General features: G+C 47.1%; 1 protein-coding gene across 3 annotated transcripts; it reads left to right on the top strand.

Annotated features, from left to right (window-relative positions):
• Positions 1 to 3,608: 3,608 nt before the first annotated feature.
• Positions 3,609 to 18,372, top strand: si:ch211-63o20.7 (Serine/threonine-protein kinase pdik1l-B-like). 3 transcript variants are annotated; one of them, XM_052053073.1, is made up of 4 exons: positions 3,609 to 3,751; positions 16,693 to 17,396; positions 17,511 to 17,736; positions 17,806 to 18,361. In XM_052053073.1, exons 2-4 carry the CDS (start codon positions 16,704 to 16,706, stop codon positions 18,042 to 18,044), a joined length of 1,158 nt encoding a protein of 385 aa, XP_051909033.1. In that variant the 5' UTR covers positions 3,609 to 3,751; positions 16,693 to 16,703; the 3' UTR covers positions 18,045 to 18,361. The 3 variants fall into 3 exon arrangements, with proteins under 3 accessions (XP_051909033.1, XP_051909034.1, XP_051909035.1); XM_052053074.1 differs by lacking the exon at positions 3,609 to 3,751 and adding an exon at positions 16,083 to 16,192 and having other exon boundaries at positions 17,806 to 18,372; XM_052053075.1 differs by lacking the exon at positions 3,609 to 3,751 and adding an exon at positions 16,199 to 16,347 and having other exon boundaries at positions 17,806 to 18,372.
• Positions 18,373 to 19,161: the final 789 nt, after the last annotated feature.

Below are 19,161 nucleotides of genomic sequence, written 5' to 3'. Positions count from 1 at the left end.
GCACACCCGCACAGGCAGGAAAAAAAAACAAAAAAAAAAACGGGAGCCCGATGAGCAGGGGTGCCAAGAGAAGACGCAGCTGGGTAAGGGTCAAGTTCGGGAAGTCCAGCCTGGGGGAGAGGGGGTGAAGAAAGCGGTTACACAGGATTGCATCAGGGCCAGTTTCAAGGAATTATTTGCTTATTTTGATGTATTTCTTTATTTGTTAAGGGCCGAGCGTCGCTGGCGGGAGATTGTCCAGCCACCACCACCAGGAATTGGATCGTGTTGGTGTGATGAATGGTGAGCGCAACCGGATGCAATGATTGAAACAAAATTGCAACATGATTCAAAGTCGGGCAAGAATTCTTAAAGTGGGTTTGTGCAGCAAAAAAAAAACAGCAACTCAACAAACTGGCAACTCCGTAGTCAAGGTGTCGTTGTTTTTCGAGAACTTTTGTGATATCGTAAAGAAATTGGAGGACAACGTATAGCCGGGGCCGTGTCTAAAATGGTCCTGATGAACTGTCATTTAGCGCCGACGGCAAGCCAGGTTAAATTCAAGCTCGTGGACGATGCCGATGGATGAGGACGTGATTGTATGTCTCCATTTTCATGTTTTTCTCCACAGACGGGAGAAATCACATGGGTTCGTCGCGCCTCGGAGCGAGGTAGGCGGCGTCCGTTCGGAAACGTGAACTCCCACGCGAGGAAACCAAAATGGGTCCTTGATGACTTCCTAAAAAGGTGCGCTGCTGAAAAATTTGAAAGGATGCTAACACAAGCGCTGTCGATGCCATGCCAGCTCCATCCATCATGTGCCCCCCCATATTCCCAAAGTTACAAAGGGCGGTGGAGGGGGGGGGGGGGTGAACAGCCACTCAGATCATTGTAAATTGCTTTCGCTCATACACAGCTGCCTGGCCTGGCTTGTTGGTTTATGGATCACAAACGAGATAAACCGCATGCGCTCGCTATGCTCGGTTAATGTTGAGCTTTTGGGTGCTTTTGTGTGTAAAAAGGGCCGTACTTTGTCACTTGATGATGCCTACCGGCACCTTTTAAGCAAAACAGATGCTAAATGTGAGCAAAAGTGACATGTTTAGCTGCGTAGCTCTTAACTATGTTTTGCCTTTTCACAATGTTTTTGTCGGCTGTTCCCAGCGGGTGCGTGAAATGACGCTTGTAGGGAATTCATAATTGCCTGTCTTCTGCGTCAATCGCTGATTTTTTTTTTTTTTGTGTGTGCAAAAAAGACAGCTACCAGTATTTATTTGAATTTCATTGCTTTGTATGAGGGCGGCCCGGTAGTCCAGTGGTTAGCACGTGAGCTTCACAGTGCAGAGGTACCGGGTTCGATTCCAGCTCCGGCCTCCCTGTGTGGAGTTTGCATGTTCTCCCCGGGCCTGCGTGGGTTTTCTCCGGGTACTCCGGTTTCCTCCCACATTCCAAAAATATGCATGGCAGGCTGATTGAACACTCTAAATTGTCCCTAGGTGTGAGTGTGAGTGCGAATGGTTGTTCGTCTATGTGTGCCCTGCGATTGGCTGGCAACCGATTCAGGGTGTCCCCCGCCTACTGCCCGGAGACAGCTGTGGTAGGCTCCAGCACCCCCCGCGACCCTAGTGAGGATCAAGCGGTTAGGAAGATGAATGAATGAATGCTTTGTATGAAATCTCATTCTGTATCGCTTTCTTTCATTTTTATGAACTTGTCTCAATTCCCTTTAAAAAAAAAAACAATAACAATACAATAATTCATTTGTATTGTCATCAATCAGTCAACTTTGAACGGTCGCGTTTCTGGAAGAAACCTAATTTACAACACGGGCCGCAGTGTACTCAAGTTCCCACTTGTCAATGTCGTCTTGTCACGACAGAGATGTGAGCTCCTGATGACTCAATAATATCGCTTTGGGGGGGACATATTGAGAGTGAGGGAAAATCTTTGACCAGCAACTGAGTGGGTGGAATATTTACGGGTTCAGTGGCGGGCGCATATTGAAAGAAAAAAAAAAGAAGCGGAGAATAGCTCACCGTGACCATTCCCGTGTAGGAACATAACACATCGTCAATAGCATGTGAAAGGGGCTGTGCGCCGTGCTCTCCCCTGAAGTGCCCCCCCCCCCCTCTCCGATCGAGTTAATGAACAAATTGGTGACCCAACGGAGCGTTCGCATGCCGGTGCCGACGCTTCGACGCGTTTGAGCGATACAAAGAACGGCTTCAATGCAACCAGGCCGCATTGTCAAGAAACAAAGCCGCGCGCCGCGTTTTTTTACCTCGGTTCTGCCTCACAATCGAAAGTTCTGGATTTCAATCTCGGCTCCGCCGCGGACTTTACGGCATCATCTCGTCTCGCGTTGGCTTTCTGCCGTCGAGGATACATGGTTCCCCGTTTTCCACGCAAATCGAGACCGTTGATTACATGTTTTGGTAGCATCGTTCTTGTTTTTTTTTTCCTGCGGGATTGTGTCTTGTGCGCAATTACAACCAATTTGACCCCTTGACCCCGCTTAGGTTACCAAATGTAATTATTTTCACCTCACAAGACAAGAAAAATGATCATGCTCTGTCATTTCCAGGACACAACTTTAGACAAGCCCAATTACACGAACGGCAACGAATAGATCATAATAAATGTTCTGACAAGTTTGCACATTTTCTAAAAAGCAGATATGACAGCAAAAAACAGCATTCCTCTCGATGTAACCTTGGGTCTTGGTGCTTATCAGCAAACTCTTTTCCATTTTTATTGTGCTGAGGGCTCTGTGACAACTGTGACAGCTTTGCCATATCTTGGAACATTTCCTATGGCTGAACAGTATTTCAAATTGATTTCTTTGCCCATTCTTTGGCTGACACCGTGGGCCATCAACCCACAACAATTTTCTGCTCTATCGCCAGGGTGTGTGTGTGCGCGTGTGCGTATTCATTAAATTCTCCTTTGGCGTTGAAGTGAGTGTGAGCGGTTGTTGGTCGATATGTGCACGCTCGTGGCGAGCTGGCGACCACTCCGGGGTGTGCATCGACTCTCATGAATGTACTGCTTGTCACTATGCATCGCTGGCATAGATAGATGAACAAAGCGCTCACACGCACGCCGAGGAACAATTCCGAGTGTTCCATTAACCCGCCGTGCATGTTTTTAGAATGTGGGAGGAAATCGACGCAGGCACGGGGAGAACGCGCAAAACTTCACATCGGGAGGCCGGATCGGGAATTGAACCCTGCGCCACTGCACTGTGAGCCTAATGTGCTAACCAGTCAACATGTGGGTACGTTCATCAATCTATTTTCAACTGCACTTATCCTGAACAGGGTCGCAGGAACTTGCTGGAGCCTGTTCCAGCTGACATTGGGCGGAAGGTAGACAACACCCTGAACTGGTCGCGAATCCGTTGCTGGGCACATAAAGAGACAAACAACCGCTCACATCCACACCGTCACGGGGGAGGCACGGGGAGAACGCGCAAAACTTCACATCGGGAGGCCGGATCGGGAATTGAACCCTGCGCCACTGCACCGTGAGGCTGATGTGCTAACCAGTCAACATGTATGTATGTTCATCAATCTATTTTCAACAGCGCTTATCCTGAACAGGGTCGCAGGAACTTGCTGGAGCCTGTTCCAGCTGACTTTGGGCGGAAGGCAGACAACAGCCCTGAACTGGTCGCGAATCAGTTGCTGGGCACATAAAGAGACGAACAACCGCTCACATCCACACCGTCACCGAGTGGGAACCCATCACACACTGCTTGCACACAAGTCAGGTGAGTGTACCACTACACACACACACACACACACACACACACACATACACACACACATATATAGATATATAGATAGATCGGGTTTTTTTTAGGTCTTTGGACCCTCACTGGCTACCAGCGGATAGTGTCCACTTTCCTCTCTAGGCACTAAGACCTCCTGCCAAGAGTCTAGGAGCTCATTACGGGCATAGTTACATTTTGGAGAGGGGAAAAAAAAAAAAAAGAAAGATCAATAGTCAGTCATAAAGCAAGCTTTTCCCTCTAAATGAAGCAAAGCACAAAAATGAAAATGAACCGGAGCAAAGAGGCGCACGTCCTTCTGCTCTTCAAAATAGTCCTTCCCATCATCCCCTTCATGCTTTTACCCAGACTCAAAACTGCACACGACAACAACCACGCTTGTTTTGCGCTTCCATTAGTGTTAACGAAGACCCTGAATTTTTTTTTTTTTTTTGTACCTTTGAAAACAGGAATCAATCAGAGCATTCATACAAGAGCCACTAGTGCGGTGCTTTTACGCTGATTTCCCCCCCCCGAGTACATCCCTGATGGGGGGCCTAAAAATATACAAGAACAAAGTCTGTTGTGACCACTTCTTCAAAAGGGACTCTAATTTTCAAATGTCACGTCTGAGACGAGTTATTAATAAAGCAACTAGTGATTGAAATTTGCATCGGCAGGTGTGAGGAAGGGCGCGAATGGTTGGAGGGTGACATGAATTGGGGGGAGGGGGGGCAGAGAAGAAAAAGCTCGGCGCTGTGACTCACTCTATCTCGTCCATTAGTTGGCGACATGCGACTGAAAGGCACAAAGCAAGCCCGCTAATGCACGGATAACCCGGAGGTCCGTCTGCGTGGCTTTCTTTGTTACCTTCTCGCTCTCTCGTTTGCATCCACTCCGACGCTGCGCCTTGCACCATTTCGACCTGCTCCTTTCTCCCCCTCCATGCCTGCGCGCCCATCAATCCGTGGCCAGAATCGCTCATCCCTATTGACATATTTGCCAAGGTTGCCCGGCCATTTCGAGACACGAGGTGGTTACTTTTTAGGCTGGGAAATGATTAAAATTTCCCCGTCTGCATATAAGATCCCACGGGTCATAAACGGTACTCGATTAATTCCTTATAACCCGAGGGAGATTCATTAGTGTTTTTATCACCGTACGTTCTGTTGGCCGCTTGATCAAAATGTGTTGATCTAAGCTAGCATGGCCGTAAAGATTGATTTGATGTGTGAAAGGAGAGAAAGTGGGACCCCCTTTACCCCCCTTTTCTGTTTCAGTTCCGTTTAATATGACAAGTTAATTTCTGAAGCCTGTTTAGTTTAGAAACATTCATTCATTCATTCATCTTCCGTACCGCTTGATCCTCACTAGGGTCGCGGGGGGTGCTGGAGCCCATCCCAGCTGTCTTCGGGCCGTAGGCGGGGGACACCCTGAATCGGTTGCCAGCCAATCACAGGGCACACAGAAACGAACAACCATTCGCACCCACACTCACACCTAGGGACAATTTAGAGTGTTCAATCAGCCTGCCACGCATGTTTTTTGGAATGTGGGAGGAAAGTGGAGCACCCGGAGAAAACCCACGCAGGCCTGGGGAGAACATGCAAACTTCAAACAGGGAGGCCGGAGCTGGAATCGAACCCGGTACCTCTGCACTGTGAAGCCCACGTGCTAACCACTGGACTTACCGGGCCGCCAGTTTAGAAACAAAGTTTTTACATAATGTAAATAACAGATTAGGGCTTCCTCCCAAATATTTTCAAATAGCATGCCTGTCAGTGCTCATTGAAGAGTCGGAATTATCCAAAAAGGGAGTGGAAATTTGTTGGCAAAGCACACGAGAGCTGTCCCGCGGTGCCAAATGGCTCCATTATCTCTGCGGGGTACAAAACAGAATGTCCTCAAAGGAAAAATAGTTCTCACCAGTTTACCATCGTATCACTCCTTATCCATTTGAGCAGCTGTAACATTTTCTGTAAAACATCCAGAGACGGTTTTGACACCTTTAGTTCGATGAGATTCGAGTGTTCGTGACAGGGGCCATGGTGGACTCTCAAAATCCCTTTTCCCCAAAAATGTGTTTGTGAGCGAGCCGTTCTGCCCTTCACTGTATGCGACCGTGGGAAACTTTGAAACAGTCGTTCGCGCCTTCGTCACATCTCGGCTGGATTGACCGTAATGCACTTGACTTTGGAATCGGACGGTCCTCCATTACGCGTCTCCAGTTGGTCCAGAATGCTGCTGCTCGCCTCTTGACTGGTACTCGTAAGAGGGAGCACATCACTCTGGCATCCCTTCACTGATCCCGCCCCTTGGAATGACCTCCCCTTGCTGATCGTCTTTAAAACTCATTTTTAGTCTTTGGCTTTTGACTCGGACGGTCCTCCATTACGCGTCTCCAGTTGGTCCACAATGCTGCTGCTCGCCTCTTGACTGGTACTCGTAAGAGGGAGCACATCACGACTATTCTGGCATCCCTTCCCTGATCCCGCCCCTTGGAATGACCTCCCCTTGCGGATCATCTTTAAAACTCATTTTTAGTCTTTGGCTTTTGACTCGGCATGAGACTGGATTTTTAGTTTGAAGACGCTGGACATACAGTAGAGTTGATTAGAGTTTCCGTTCAGGAAAACTCGAACTCTTGAATTATTCACTTCAAAAACAAATGTGAGGCAATTTTTTTGGGAGCTCTGCTAAATTATTCGGGTTTAACAACATATCACGAGCTGTACAAGTATTGCCGTTTTGACTTTCACCGAGTTCCTAAACCAAAAGGTAGAATTGTCAAATAAATTGCCGCGGTGCTTTGTGACCTTCAAAGTCCTCAATGCACCTGTGAAAGTAGCGATAGCGCTTAATGCCGCATTGACAGACGCCCGAACCGAAAAAGCGACATTTTTTTGTCAAAGGCATATTTCTTATTAAAATGATTCTGTTGTTTCAGACGTATAACAACGAGCATCATGCAGTAAACACACCGTGTGGTCCTGTAAAAACGCAGATAAAAAGACACACACACACACACCAAATCACAGGATGACCTCGCAGGACGGCGTAATCCAGCCTGTGCAACCGCAGATAAACGGCACGCCGTAGCGGGAAAGGTGAATTTGTAACTGACCTTCCTCTCGGGAAGGATGCTTAATCTGAGAGAATGCCCTTAATCCAATTTGGATGAGCCCGGCACAATTATTTGCACTTATTACCTGGCCCGTTGCGGTGCTCGAGTCAGTTTTCTCGTCACTCAGCGGCAGAACCGACAAATGATGAGGACCATGACGTCGAGTAAATGAAGACTTAAGGCGCTGGCGTTCAGGATCAAACTATTAATAGCCACCCATTAAGTAATGTGTGATAATGTGCAACGCGATGCAATGGAGACGCTATCTTCTCACTTCCCTTTTGTCGTATTTTAATTTATGTGACTCCATATCGGCAGGAAGGATCACAGTACTGGTTGCCACGGCGCTGCTTTGTCTTGCACCATCTTTCGGTCTTATCTGTCTTATCTTCTGTTTTAATCACGGGTGCAACAAATTGAGCTGGAATACAATCAACCGCAGGTTTTCACTCTCCTCCCATCCCAAGTAGGCTAAAGCAACCGTCCCACAACCATCGGTCCCCAACCAGTGGTCCCCAACCTGCGGTCCGCGAACCAGAACTGGGCTGCACAGGGACAGAGCTGTGAGCAAATTTAGTCCATCCGATGTGGCGGAAAAGTGCGCGACTCTGGACCCCTTCTAACATTAGTTTGCGAGTAAAAATAAACAGAATCTGACAAATTGACTAGAGGTATGTGCATCCATGACTTTCGAAAATGAAGCTATTTGCAACGCGGAGGAGGAAGCTGTTGTGCGTGCTATGTCGTCAAAAGCCCAGGCAACGCAAGAAACCTGTTGAATGAATCATTTGAACAACCGACACCGAAAATATATGAAAGCATGAAAAGTGCAAGCAGAGTTCGCACAGCCTGCCCATGTAAACATGAGCGGATTAGTTGCGAATAACGACTCGGCAACCACCGGATGTCACGTTTGAAAGTAGCAATGATGCTAACGGCGCGTGTAACTTCAAAATGATGATGTTGACATTATAAGGCGTGTTTATTATTCCTAATCGTTCGTAGTTCATTCATTCATTCATTCATTCATCTTCCGTACCGCTTGATCCTCACTAGGGTCGCGGGGGGGTGCTGGAGCCCATCCCAGCCGTCTCCGGGCAGTAGGCGGGGGACACCCTGAATCGGTTGCCAGCCAATCGCAGGGCACACAGAGACGAACAACCATCCGCGCTCACATTCACACCTAGGGGCAATTTAGAGCGTTCAATCAGCCTGCCATGCATGTTTTTGGAATGTGGGAGGAAACCGGAGCACCCGGAGAAAACCCACGTAGGCCCGGGGAGAACATGCAAACTCCACACAGGGAGGCCGGAGCTGGAATCGAACCCGGTACCTCTGCACTGTGAAGCCGACGCGCTAACCACTGGACTACCGGGCCGCCTCGTTCGTAGTTCACTATGTTAATTTATTGTATACCACATTTATTATACAGTAGAATAACACACAATTGGGGGGTTGGGGGGGTTGCCGGTCCGCAAACAGCATGTCAAGGAAAGGCCATTCCTGACTTCACGCATGGCGCTCCCATTAGATCAAGTGAGCCTATCATTAGTAGCGTTTCCCTCAGTTGTACTCCGAAATTAGAATATAGCTTCATCGCACCCATTAACTGGTTGATATCTCGATCGCAGCAGCAGCAGATGTGCCCTTTCTAGTTGGGGACACACTGGAAGTCACACACACACACACACACGAAGATCACACTTCTCCTTTTAGCCCCCCGCGGCGCCGCGTTAATGGCCTCAAAATAAGATGCTACGACCAGGAGAGAACAAAGAGCAGACGCGGTGATGTCGTATTGCCGCTCGACGTGTGGTGGAAGATGCTGCAAGCTTGCGCGTGATGGGGGGGGGGGTGCGAGTTGGAGGATGTCGTGCGGTCAAAATTCCATTTCGCTTCTCAGTGGCATTCCGCCGGCAGTAAGCTACGATCGACCCGTTCCCGTTGAAATTTCATGTCCGACTCGCGAAGCTATGACACGAGGCAAAAGCGGCTTTTCAGATATGCCACGACGCGCGCTGACGTTGCTCCGATGTCTCCGGCGCGACTTTCCAGCAGAGACCGTATTGGCCGCAGACACGGTTTCGCCATTGATTCGTTTGCCGTTAAGCTGCCTTGACACTTGCACAAAATCCATCGGACACGCAGCCAGAGGAAAGCAATCGACCACTTCCGATTTTTACATTGGTGAGGCTGAAAAAGATGGACTGCCAAATGGTCCGGCAAACGCGTAGGAATGAGGGAGGCACACTGAAATTAAAAAAAAAAAACATCTTTCCAAGAGGCTAATGGACCTTGGATTTGTTTGAAATTTCAAGTTACCCATCACTAAAGCATCAAAAGATGTTTAAATGATCTGTTTTGCGGAGTCTCCATCATAATTTCAAGCCAAAGCGAGTGAAAATTCGCGCGTCTAAAAAAAAAAATAGGTCACCGTTGTTGTAAAGACTTGGAAAAAAAAAAAAATTATAATACCTGACGATGTAGTGACAAATGTGCAAGTGGGCGATTGTAGCATGTGCTCCAGGAAGTGAGTCTTAAAATATGACTACTACGATCCGGTATGCATCATTATTTTCACAGCACGAGCTCGCCGACGGCACTCCATGCAACACGGCGACATCTCGCATTGTCCAAAAGGCGGCTTCGTATAAATCATGTCCTGTAAACATGCTTCTTCATCCCTCATGCAACAATTCCTCGCTACGGAGTCATTTATCCGTCAATGGCACATGAAGCGGCCATTTTATCACTCGCCCTCTGCGCGACAAACGTCTTCGCCGATAATGGCCCAAGATTATGCACATTCATTACCATTATCATTAAAATCATCATTGCCCTGCGCTTAGCATAATAACAGCATTTGACTGATTTCCCCTCCTCGTGCGCCTTGCCTATATGTTGGACGCAGATAAGTCGCCTGCATCGTTCTTTCAAGGTTCCCTTTGTCTTATGATGTCTAATATTGCGACGCCTCGCCGCCAGTCAAAAAAAAAGCAAAGCCGCTTAAAAAGCGCCAGTGTTCGCTATTGATCTTCTCTAGCCCCCCCCCCAAAAAAAAAATGCATTGTGGAGAAATGTTTCCAAATGTAGTTGAGGATGTTGATCATAATTGCAATTTCTCCATGACTTTCAGTGTGCCACCACTCAAGTTTGTTATGAAAAAAGTGAAGGATTGTTGCTAGTGTGGGACGAATAAAGGATATCTTATCTTATCTTAAGCTATACAGCACAAAAGGACCCAAACTGGGAAATCTGCATTAATCCCGATGTTCCATTTCATATACCTCTCGGTGGATTTAATAAGGAAGACGCAGCTTTCTGGAATGTGTTTTTATTTCGCGGTCATTAGCAATTCTTTATGACAGTTGCATATTGCAAACGCGGTGCTCTCCAGATGAAATAATTCCAAAGTGTAATTTTAAATGACCAAGCAAGTCATCATTCTTTTGTTTTTTTATCACACATACTCCTTATTTGGGATGAGCAAAATAATCAATGTGTGGATTAATTGCTCGTTAAGAATACTGTTGATATTGCGCGCTATCTCACTGTGAATCCAGGAGGCAGTATAGAGTGCAGTATTCGTCTGTAACCAGCAGAGGCGCTGTTGATTTTCTCAATGGAAAAATACTGTACTTGCCTTGGGTGCAATCTTAAATGTCCAATTTTTTTTTCCTACAATTGCTCAAGCAAATTTTCTTGACCCCTGCCCTGACCGCATGCAGATTTTAGAAAACGTCATCTTTAATTTCTTTGTCTAGCAGCCACTACAGTCGGATTTAAGTCCGCTCCGGCTCAACCCTTTACAAAGTGCTGCTAAGTGCCATCTCAGCACAGCGTGGGGCTATCTTGTTAATTAAGTAGTAATCATTTGTCGTGTGGGCGCTGCAGAGGGTGAAGATGGTAACCCATCGGAGCAACAGGGAGACAAATAAAGTCGTGGGGGGGAATACATCACTCCCCAGCAAAGAATGATATGATTCCAGCTGCGGGTGGATGTTTTACAAATTCACAAAAGCTTTACACGGGAGGAGCAGAAAGCAAGAAAAAAAAACGTGCAAGCGCAGGAGAAAATGTTAAAGCTGATGATCCGGTGGCAACATTATCCCTCTTGGATCGATTATCCACAACAATTACATCCAGAAGAAACCAATCTTGTAAAAGTTTTTTTTTGCCTTCATCTCCAAGTGCATTTTCTCCCCCTTTTTGACAAACACCATCTTGACACACAATTGGGTCGCCATGATAGAAATTCAACCCCCCCTCCTCCAAAAAACTTCCCTACCTTTATCTGTGACGTAGCGATTTTCTTCAAGAGCTTCTTCTTCTGTGGCTTTGAGGGAGTTTGTAATCTCCGCTTGTATCCTTAGGCTAAGGATTTCGACAACTGAACACATACCTCCTCTGAGGCTTCTTATAAAGGCACACCCCTTCCCTCCTGGCTCAGCACCAAACCTCCTCCCCCTCAAACATCATCATAGTGAGAGTGGGGTGATTCCCCCAATCTGTTATGTATGAACCGGGTGGATACAGACACACCCACGCACACACACACACACCCACACACCCACACACACACATACGGCATGGCCCGCGCTGACGTAGTGAACAGTGCCTACGCCATCGGTTTCGTCTTCATTGAGCAACTAATGGAACTCTAAAAATACGCAAAGGTGTCCATAAAACTCACAACCTTAGACACCAGCCCCCGTTGTATCAAGGTTGAGGCTAAACAATGCCACCTCGTAGTCACAACATTATGACAAAAAGATGTAAACTATTACGAGATGGGACAGGACATAGAAACCAATGTATCGGCGGTAGCGATTGTGTGTCTGGTTTATGAATGGCGGTTAATAGAGCGCAATCAATTGGTAGGGCAGATGCAGCTTGCTTGGTTTTGGAGATGGCAGCTGACTCATGAAGGGCATTTATAGGAAGCAGTGCCCGTAGAACTTTTGGCGGAGGCTATTAAGAATCATTACATGAGTACATGAGTTACGGCCCGGTAAGTCCAGTGGTTAGCACGTGGGCTTCACAGTGCAGAGGTACCGGGTTCGATTCCAGCTCCGGGCTCCCTGTGTGGAGTTTGCATGTTCTCCCCGGGCTTGCGTGGGTTTTCTCCGGGTGCTCCGGTTTCCTCCCACATTCCAAAAACATGCATGGCAGGCTGATTGAACACTCTAAATAGTCCCTAGGTGTGAGTGTGAGCGTGGATGGTTGTTCGTCTCTGTGTGCCCTGCGATTGGCTGGCAGACGATTCAGGGTGTCCCCCGCCTACTGCCCGGAGACAGCTGGGATAGGCTCCAGCACCCCCCCCCCCCCCCCCCCCCCGCGACCCTAGTGAGGATCAAGCGGTTAGGAAGATGAATGAATGAATGAATGACGAGGAAGAGGAGCGAAACCTTTCCACTGCCACCTGCTGGCGACAAAACAAAACAGAACCATGACAATTGGCCTGCACAAAATTAATGGCGTCTTCAAATCGACATTTTGTTCACCGCATTCAAATGATTTCGGTAACGCTCATTGACACTTTTTCACTAGTCAAGAAGTATTATGGCTGACCGGGATTTTAAAGGGTTGCCTCTACCGACTGCTGTCAGGCTGATGAATAAAAAATAACAATCATAATAATAATAATAATAATTAAATGATGTGAAGGAAAATTGTAAATAGTACTGCGATTTATCCATTTTGTGTTCATATTGCATTTAATTGAAAGATGTTTGTTGTTTTTTTCTCTTTCTTCTTTCTACATACATTCTTGCTGCTGGAGGCTGTAAATTTCCCCAGTGTGGGATGAATAAAGGATATCTTATCTTATCTTATCCAAAAGTTCAATGGGATTTTAGGCGAGGTTATGTTTTTAATACTCCAGGAGGTGAGAGGTGACCTGCATTGGAGAACAAGCTTTTTGATAGTCTTAAGATTGCATTGTACGGATTGCACAGATTCAAGACACATGTGTAGCGCATATGGCAAAATAGCTCCAGATCAGAACCGCGCATTGTCGCTGTTTTAAAAATAGATGCCTCCAATTTGCCGTACAGTAAAGGAAAGGGAAATGGTTACCGCATTCCCATCTTCATCAAACCATCCCAGCAGAAACAACAATTATGACTTCAGTTGTGTCACCAGAGCACCAAACGTCAAGTCCATTTTTAACTTGAGCTGACGTTAGTGTCCTGTAAGCGCGTGAATGCTCCTTGTGTACCTGCTGGAGGTTGATAGTGATGGCCGAATCGCTTATAGACAAGAGCCCCTCACTGCAGCTCAGATAAGGCGCACAGAGGAGCCAGCGGCCGTTTGTAGGTCTGCCTGTCATTGATACGGCCGCTGTCCGCGGCCCGGCCACTCAATGCTTCCTTTGGTGGCCGAGACGGTGATGAGCTTGACAATGGTGAGAGTGAAGCCGCACTTGGCCGCGTGCCGCACTAAGACCCTCTCGGTCTCGCCTCGTGGCGATATCACAAGCGCGGCGGCAGGAATGATCTTGTAAAATGTTGGCTTTTTTTTTTTTTTTTCCTCGACGCATAAATGTGCGGGAGGTTTCATAACAGATGGCTGTTTCGTTGCCACTGTTGAGGGCTTGTTGTTTGTCTCAACTCCACCATGGTAACTAATGCGTTTTTTTTTTTTTTTTGGAGAGGATCATATTATTTACATCATCAGAATGATTAATAAAGAGATATCTATTTGCGCTTGCAGCCCGACCAGTTCCCAAACAAGTTGCTTACAACCCAGAGCTGCCATGCTATGGTAATTAGCTACGCGGATTACAAATATTAACATCCTTGAATAGAAATGTGTAATTGCTTTACAGCCTGGCATGTATGTGCGTACGTAGCCCGAGTTGTAAGCGTGGGCTGCCACGGTTCTTTATTCTTAGAAATTGTCTATCTTTATCGGAATTGGTGGTCTGTCTCGATGTGTCACCCCCCCTCCGTAATGGACCGGTGATCAATTTCCCTGTAGCCCAGAGGGGGTTAAGCCATAGACAAAACAGATTGTATGGATAAAAGTATTTGAATACTGGATACTTTTCTGATTACTATTACTCACCCAGGGCGGCCCGGTAGTCCAGTGGTTAGCGCGTTGGCTTCACAGTGCAGAGGTACCGGGTTCGATTCCAGCTCCGGCCTCCCTGTGTGGAGTTTGCATGTTCTCCCCGGGCCTGCGTGGGTTTTCTCCGGGTGCTCCGGTTTCCTCCCACATTCCAAAAATATGCATGGCAGGCTGATTGAACACTCTAAATTGTCCCTAGGTGTGAGTGTGAGTGCGGATGGTTGTTCGTCTATGTGTGCCCTGCGATTGGCTGGCAACCGCCTACTGCCCGGAGACAGCTGGGATAGGCTCCAGCACCCCCCGCGACCCTAGTGAGGATCAAGCGGTACGGAAGATGAATGAATGAATTAATTAATTACTCACCCATACTGTATGTTTACCTTTTTGCTGTTTAAACTGGATGAGGATGCGACAATTGTGTCCCACCAGAAGAGCGATGGTTGATGCGCCCAGATAGCATGCGATCTTCGGCTCTCTATTCATATGCATGGAAGCACACGGCAGTGTTTGGTATGTTTGCATTCAAGATCATTTCTTTTCATCGCCAGCTCATACTGGCCAAGGGGCATCTGAACCAGGAGGAACGTTTTACTTGTTGCTATTTGGAAATATTCAAAGTGGGAATTCATCGCAGCAGCGAAACACATCAGGATTGTAATAGCAAGAAACGAGGATGCCAATTGACACAGGCAACCCCGGGTCCTATTGAGGGCAATTTTCATGTTAATATGGTGACTGTTGTGAAATGTATGACAGCATAGTAGGAGGTTGTTTATTGATGTTCACTCTGTGTTGGAGGGGGCTCAGGATAGACCTTTGTGGGATTAAACGGGAGGGCGTTGACCTCAATCAAGGAAATAATTACTGCTGCCCCTCTTATTGCCAGACACTTTAATTAGCCAACAAAGCTCCCATAGAAACGCAGCGAGTCAGAAACCGATTGCAGCTTAAATTCCGATTGAATCCATCAGGATCTTTTCAGAAAGCTTCCAATGTCATATTGAGTATTTTAATGGAAAGTCAATTCCTGCATCGTGGTTTGTTTCCCCCAAAACTAGCTCCCCGCTAAATTCCCCAAGTGGAAGGTGCGATCTGTATCCAGCCACCGTCTGCGTCTTGTCAGTAGGTGACATATGATAATAGAATAAAGGGCATTTGCTTCAAGATAAAAACTAGTCGAGTGTGACGGACTTCACCCTGAACCAAGTAATGAGAACTAGCCAAGATTAGCATCGCTGATAGAGGCAATGGATCACAAATGCACACACGCATGCACTTTTGTCTATCAGAGCTTCAGTTTCCTAATATATTCTCTCAGAATTACAAACACGCACAAACATACGATATCCACCAACCCACCCAATCTGTGGTCAGTGTTCTGCTCGTTCACCGACAATCTTCAAAAATAATGCGGTGCCCACATTGTGTCTGATTAACTGTGACTGTGGGAATGAAAGTAACGTTACACCGTGCATATTTTTGTTAAATTGCTTGAAGGAAACCGTTGTGGCACTCATGTTGATCCATGTCCTAAATATAGCTATTATTAATGAATTCTTCATTGTGTTTGTGCTGTCTCCGGCTACTCAGGCTTCCTCCCCCATTCTAAAACATGCATTTTCGAATCATTACATTGTCCTTAGGTGTTGAAGCGAGTCTGATTGGTTGTTGGTCTAAATGTGCATGCAAGTGGCTGGCTGGTGACCAATCCAGGGTGTATTGACTCTCGTCAATATAGTGCTTGTCAGTATACATCGCTGGTACAGATACAGAAACAAAGCTATATTTCCATCCATCCATTTTTTGACCCGCTTATCCATATGACGGTTACGGGCATCTTGGGGCAGTAGGCAGAGTAGCGCCAACCGCATGGCACACGTAGACTAACAACCATTTGCACCTCTGTACTACTACTTAATATTTTTTAAAACAATTTCCAAGTTCGAGTCACACGAACTTGAGACTTTAGCCATTGTGATTGGACGAATGCAATTCAAATTTCACACGCCCATCACACGAACCACAGACTTTAGCCATTGTGATTGGACGAATGCAATTCAAATTTTAATACGCCCACCTCTCCGAAATGGCCAATCAAAACAAAGTGCTGAACGTCGGCGGCCATTCACAATTCTCGCACAGTCAGAGCGGGACGGCCTGAATACGGAAGTACACATACGTCGTTTTGTTTGTTGGCGTTTTTTCCTTTTAGAACTTTATCGATTTAAATTGCAGCACTTTTGAGGGTAAGTTTGTGAATAATGAAGGTGTATTGACGAATAGTGCAGTGTCTTTGTCTTCACTTGAGTGTCGTGTATTAAAAGACGACGTCATACATTGTGTCGAGTTGAACTTGTACGCGTTCGGAGACCCCATTTAGCTGCATAATAACCATGCTTGTGTAAGTGCTGAGATGCTTTACCGTTCATTTAATGTTGTCAAAGTGAAACCGTATTTCATTTTGCTACTGCGTTTGCGGACGTTTAGTCATAGACTAAGGAGTCACCTGATTTATGTACAAGTTTGGCTTTGTCGCTGTACACATACGCTGACATATCCCCATAATAGTGTCTGGGAATTTCTATAATGTTATCGATAAACCATCCTTTCAGCTTTAGCGTCCCTCAGCATTCTCTTTGAATTTATGAAGCGCAATTTGTACATAGAGCCCCTTAAAAAGAACGCATAAAAAATCTCTCATTATAATGTTTACATGGTATGTATTTGCGCTGTCCTTGTACAACAGGCCCGTGAAACATGGAGGACCTGTACACTTTAGAGAAGGAGGTCGGACGAGGCAGCTATGGCGTGGTCTTTGAGGGTCTCATATCCAAAACGGGACAAAAGGTGGCTATCAAGCATCTACCCTGCAAGGACCCAGAAAGCATTGAACTCTACTTGCAAGAACTGTGGGCCATGAGAACCACAGCCAAGAACCACATCAACGTTATTGCACTGCACAGTTGCCTCCTGCAGACAGGACGAAGGAGTTTGAAGCCCCTCAGGAAGGGGAAACTGCCTTTACATCTTGTCGAAAGTGTGCTAAAAGGAAGTGTTGGTCATTATAGAGGTTCACAGTCCAACACTCGGAGGAGGACGAACTCTGTGTCCAGACTTCAAGACAGGACCAACATTTTCCCATCAAACGCTTCTTACCCTCCAACTCCAAAAAGGCCCTCAAATAGATCCAGGAAGCGGTTACCCGAGAGAGAGGATGAGCAGGCGAGATCTCTGTGCTGCTCTGCCCTATGGCTCGTGATGGAGTACTGCGATGGGGGGGACTTGAATCATTACCTGCTCTCCAGGCCACCGGACACCCAGAGGAACCATAGTGTGGTGCAGCAGCTGAGCAGTGCCGTGGCCTTTCTGCATCATCTTGGGATAATCCATCGAGACCTAAAGCCTGACAACGTGCTCGTCAGTGTTACACGCAACGGTCCTATTTTTAAGGTGGGTCCGACTACTTTCCTGTAATTGGATAAATATCTACCCATCTCCTCCCTAATTTTCACTTTTATGTTCAGCTTGTTCATGCTTGAATTGGCCATTGATGTCTACCTCCAGGTGGCTGACTTTGGTCTGAGCAAGATAAGTGAGGGTCTGGTGCGTGGAAACCTGAGCAGGAAGTACTTTTCTTCCACCTGTGGCTCAGACTTTTACATGGCTCCAGAGGTTTGGGGTGGCCTCGCCTACACCGCTCAGGCAGACATCTTCTCGCTCGGCGTGATGTTTTGGGCTGTCCTGGAAAGAATCACCTTCCTGGAGGAAGGAAGCACACACGAACAACTTGGTGAGTCAACAAGGAAAAATGAATGAGTTGATCTCGCGATGACATCTTTTCTTCTGTTTGCCCTTTGAGGTGCTTACGTGTGTAAGGGTCGCTGGTTGACCCCACTGGGCGAAGCTTTGTGGGAGAACGCTGACCTCCAGCTGTGTATTCCCACAAAGTGGAAAAGAGCAGCCCCGCCGCCCAGCCCTCCCGGCCCGGCCATGTGTGTCCTGCTTCTCGACATGCTCGCCTCAAACCCGGATTCTCGGCCCGTAGCGGACCAGCTGGAGTCCAGAGTGCGCGGCGCTCTGAAAGAGGACTCCCACTGAGACAAAGCGCTCCCTAATGGCCGCACAGCCACCGTGGAAAACGTTGCCTGGGTAGCCAAGTGACTGCAGCGTTTACTCTGTGAGTAAATAATAGCGGAGATGAGCGCGGAAAGCAAGGCCGCCTCAAACGATTCAAGGTGATTGTGGCTGCCGAGCATTCCGCTAAGAGTGCTGCAGCTGTTGTTCAGCTTGGGGGGAGTTGTCAACCGCCGCTTGTCATGTGAGTCCGTCTCTCCTTTGTCACCACAAGGGTTGAAAAAGAGGGAAAATGTTTGCATTCAATTTCCGGAGGGATTTCAACTGGGCAACGTAAATACAAATATTTTTTGTCTTTTTAATTATTTATTGTTTATCATCCGGGCGGCCCGGTAGTCTAGTGGTTAGCACGTGGGCTTCACAGTGCAGAGGTACCAGGTTCGATTCCAGCTCCGGCCTCCCTGTGTGGAGTTTGCATGTTCTCCCCGGGTCTGCGTGGGTTTTCTCCGGGTGCTCCGGTTTCCTCCCACATTCCAAAAACATGCGTGGCAGGCTGATTGAACACTCTAAATTGTCCCTAGGTGTGAGTGTGGGCGTGGATGGTTGTTCGTCTCTGTGTGCCCTGCGATTGGCTGGCAACCGATTCAGGGTGTCCCCCGCCTACTGCCCGGAGACAGCTGGGATGGGCTCCAGCACCCCCCGCGACACTAATGAGGATCAAGCGGTTAGGAAGATGAATGAATGAATGAATGAATGAATGTTTATCATCCCCTTTTTTCACTTGAGCAGCCAGTGAAATCGGGTTTCGGCTAAGCTAGCCATATCTAACTTCACCAATAAGAGCCCCCAACCTTCAGTTTTGTAAAAGCGTCATTTTTTTTTCTCCCATTAAAGCCTTTCAAAAGTTTCCAATTTGACTACTTAGTTTTTGACTACCTAGTCAGCACCTGTCGGTTGTCATCCAAATGCACAAATGTGATGATGACTCGATTATCCATCACGCCGGTTGCATCATGCACCTTTCCAAAGATAATTCGGCTCCGTTTGGAATGACCGTCATTGGACAGGACAGTTGATTAAAAAATACAGTGTGTCATTCTGACCCATCGATTGGCTGTTCATATGATTTTAATCTCCATTA

The sequence above is a fragment of the Hippocampus zosterae genome, chromosome 19, assembly GCF_025434085.1.
Source record: "Hippocampus zosterae strain Florida chromosome 19, ASM2543408v3, whole genome shotgun sequence".
Taxonomy (NCBI): Eukaryota; Metazoa; Chordata; class Actinopteri; order Syngnathiformes; family Syngnathidae; genus Hippocampus; species Hippocampus zosterae.
The sequence above is the reverse complement of the archived record's forward strand: the minus strand, read 5'-3'. Positions and strand labels throughout refer to the sequence as shown.

Coding starts and splice junctions, on each gene's coding strand:
- si:ch211-63o20.7 (XM_052053074.1), top strand. CDS start 16,704: ATGGAGGACCTGTACACTTTAGAGAAGGAGGTCGGACGAGGCAGCTAT. Junction 17,397..17,510: donor GCAACGGTCCTATTTTTAAG/GTGGGTCCGACT, acceptor GTCTACCTCCAG/GTGGCTGACTTTGGTCTGAG. Junction 17,737..17,805: donor AAGCACACACGAACAACTTG/GTGAGTCAACAA, acceptor TTGCCCTTTGAG/GTGCTTACGTGTGTAAGGGT.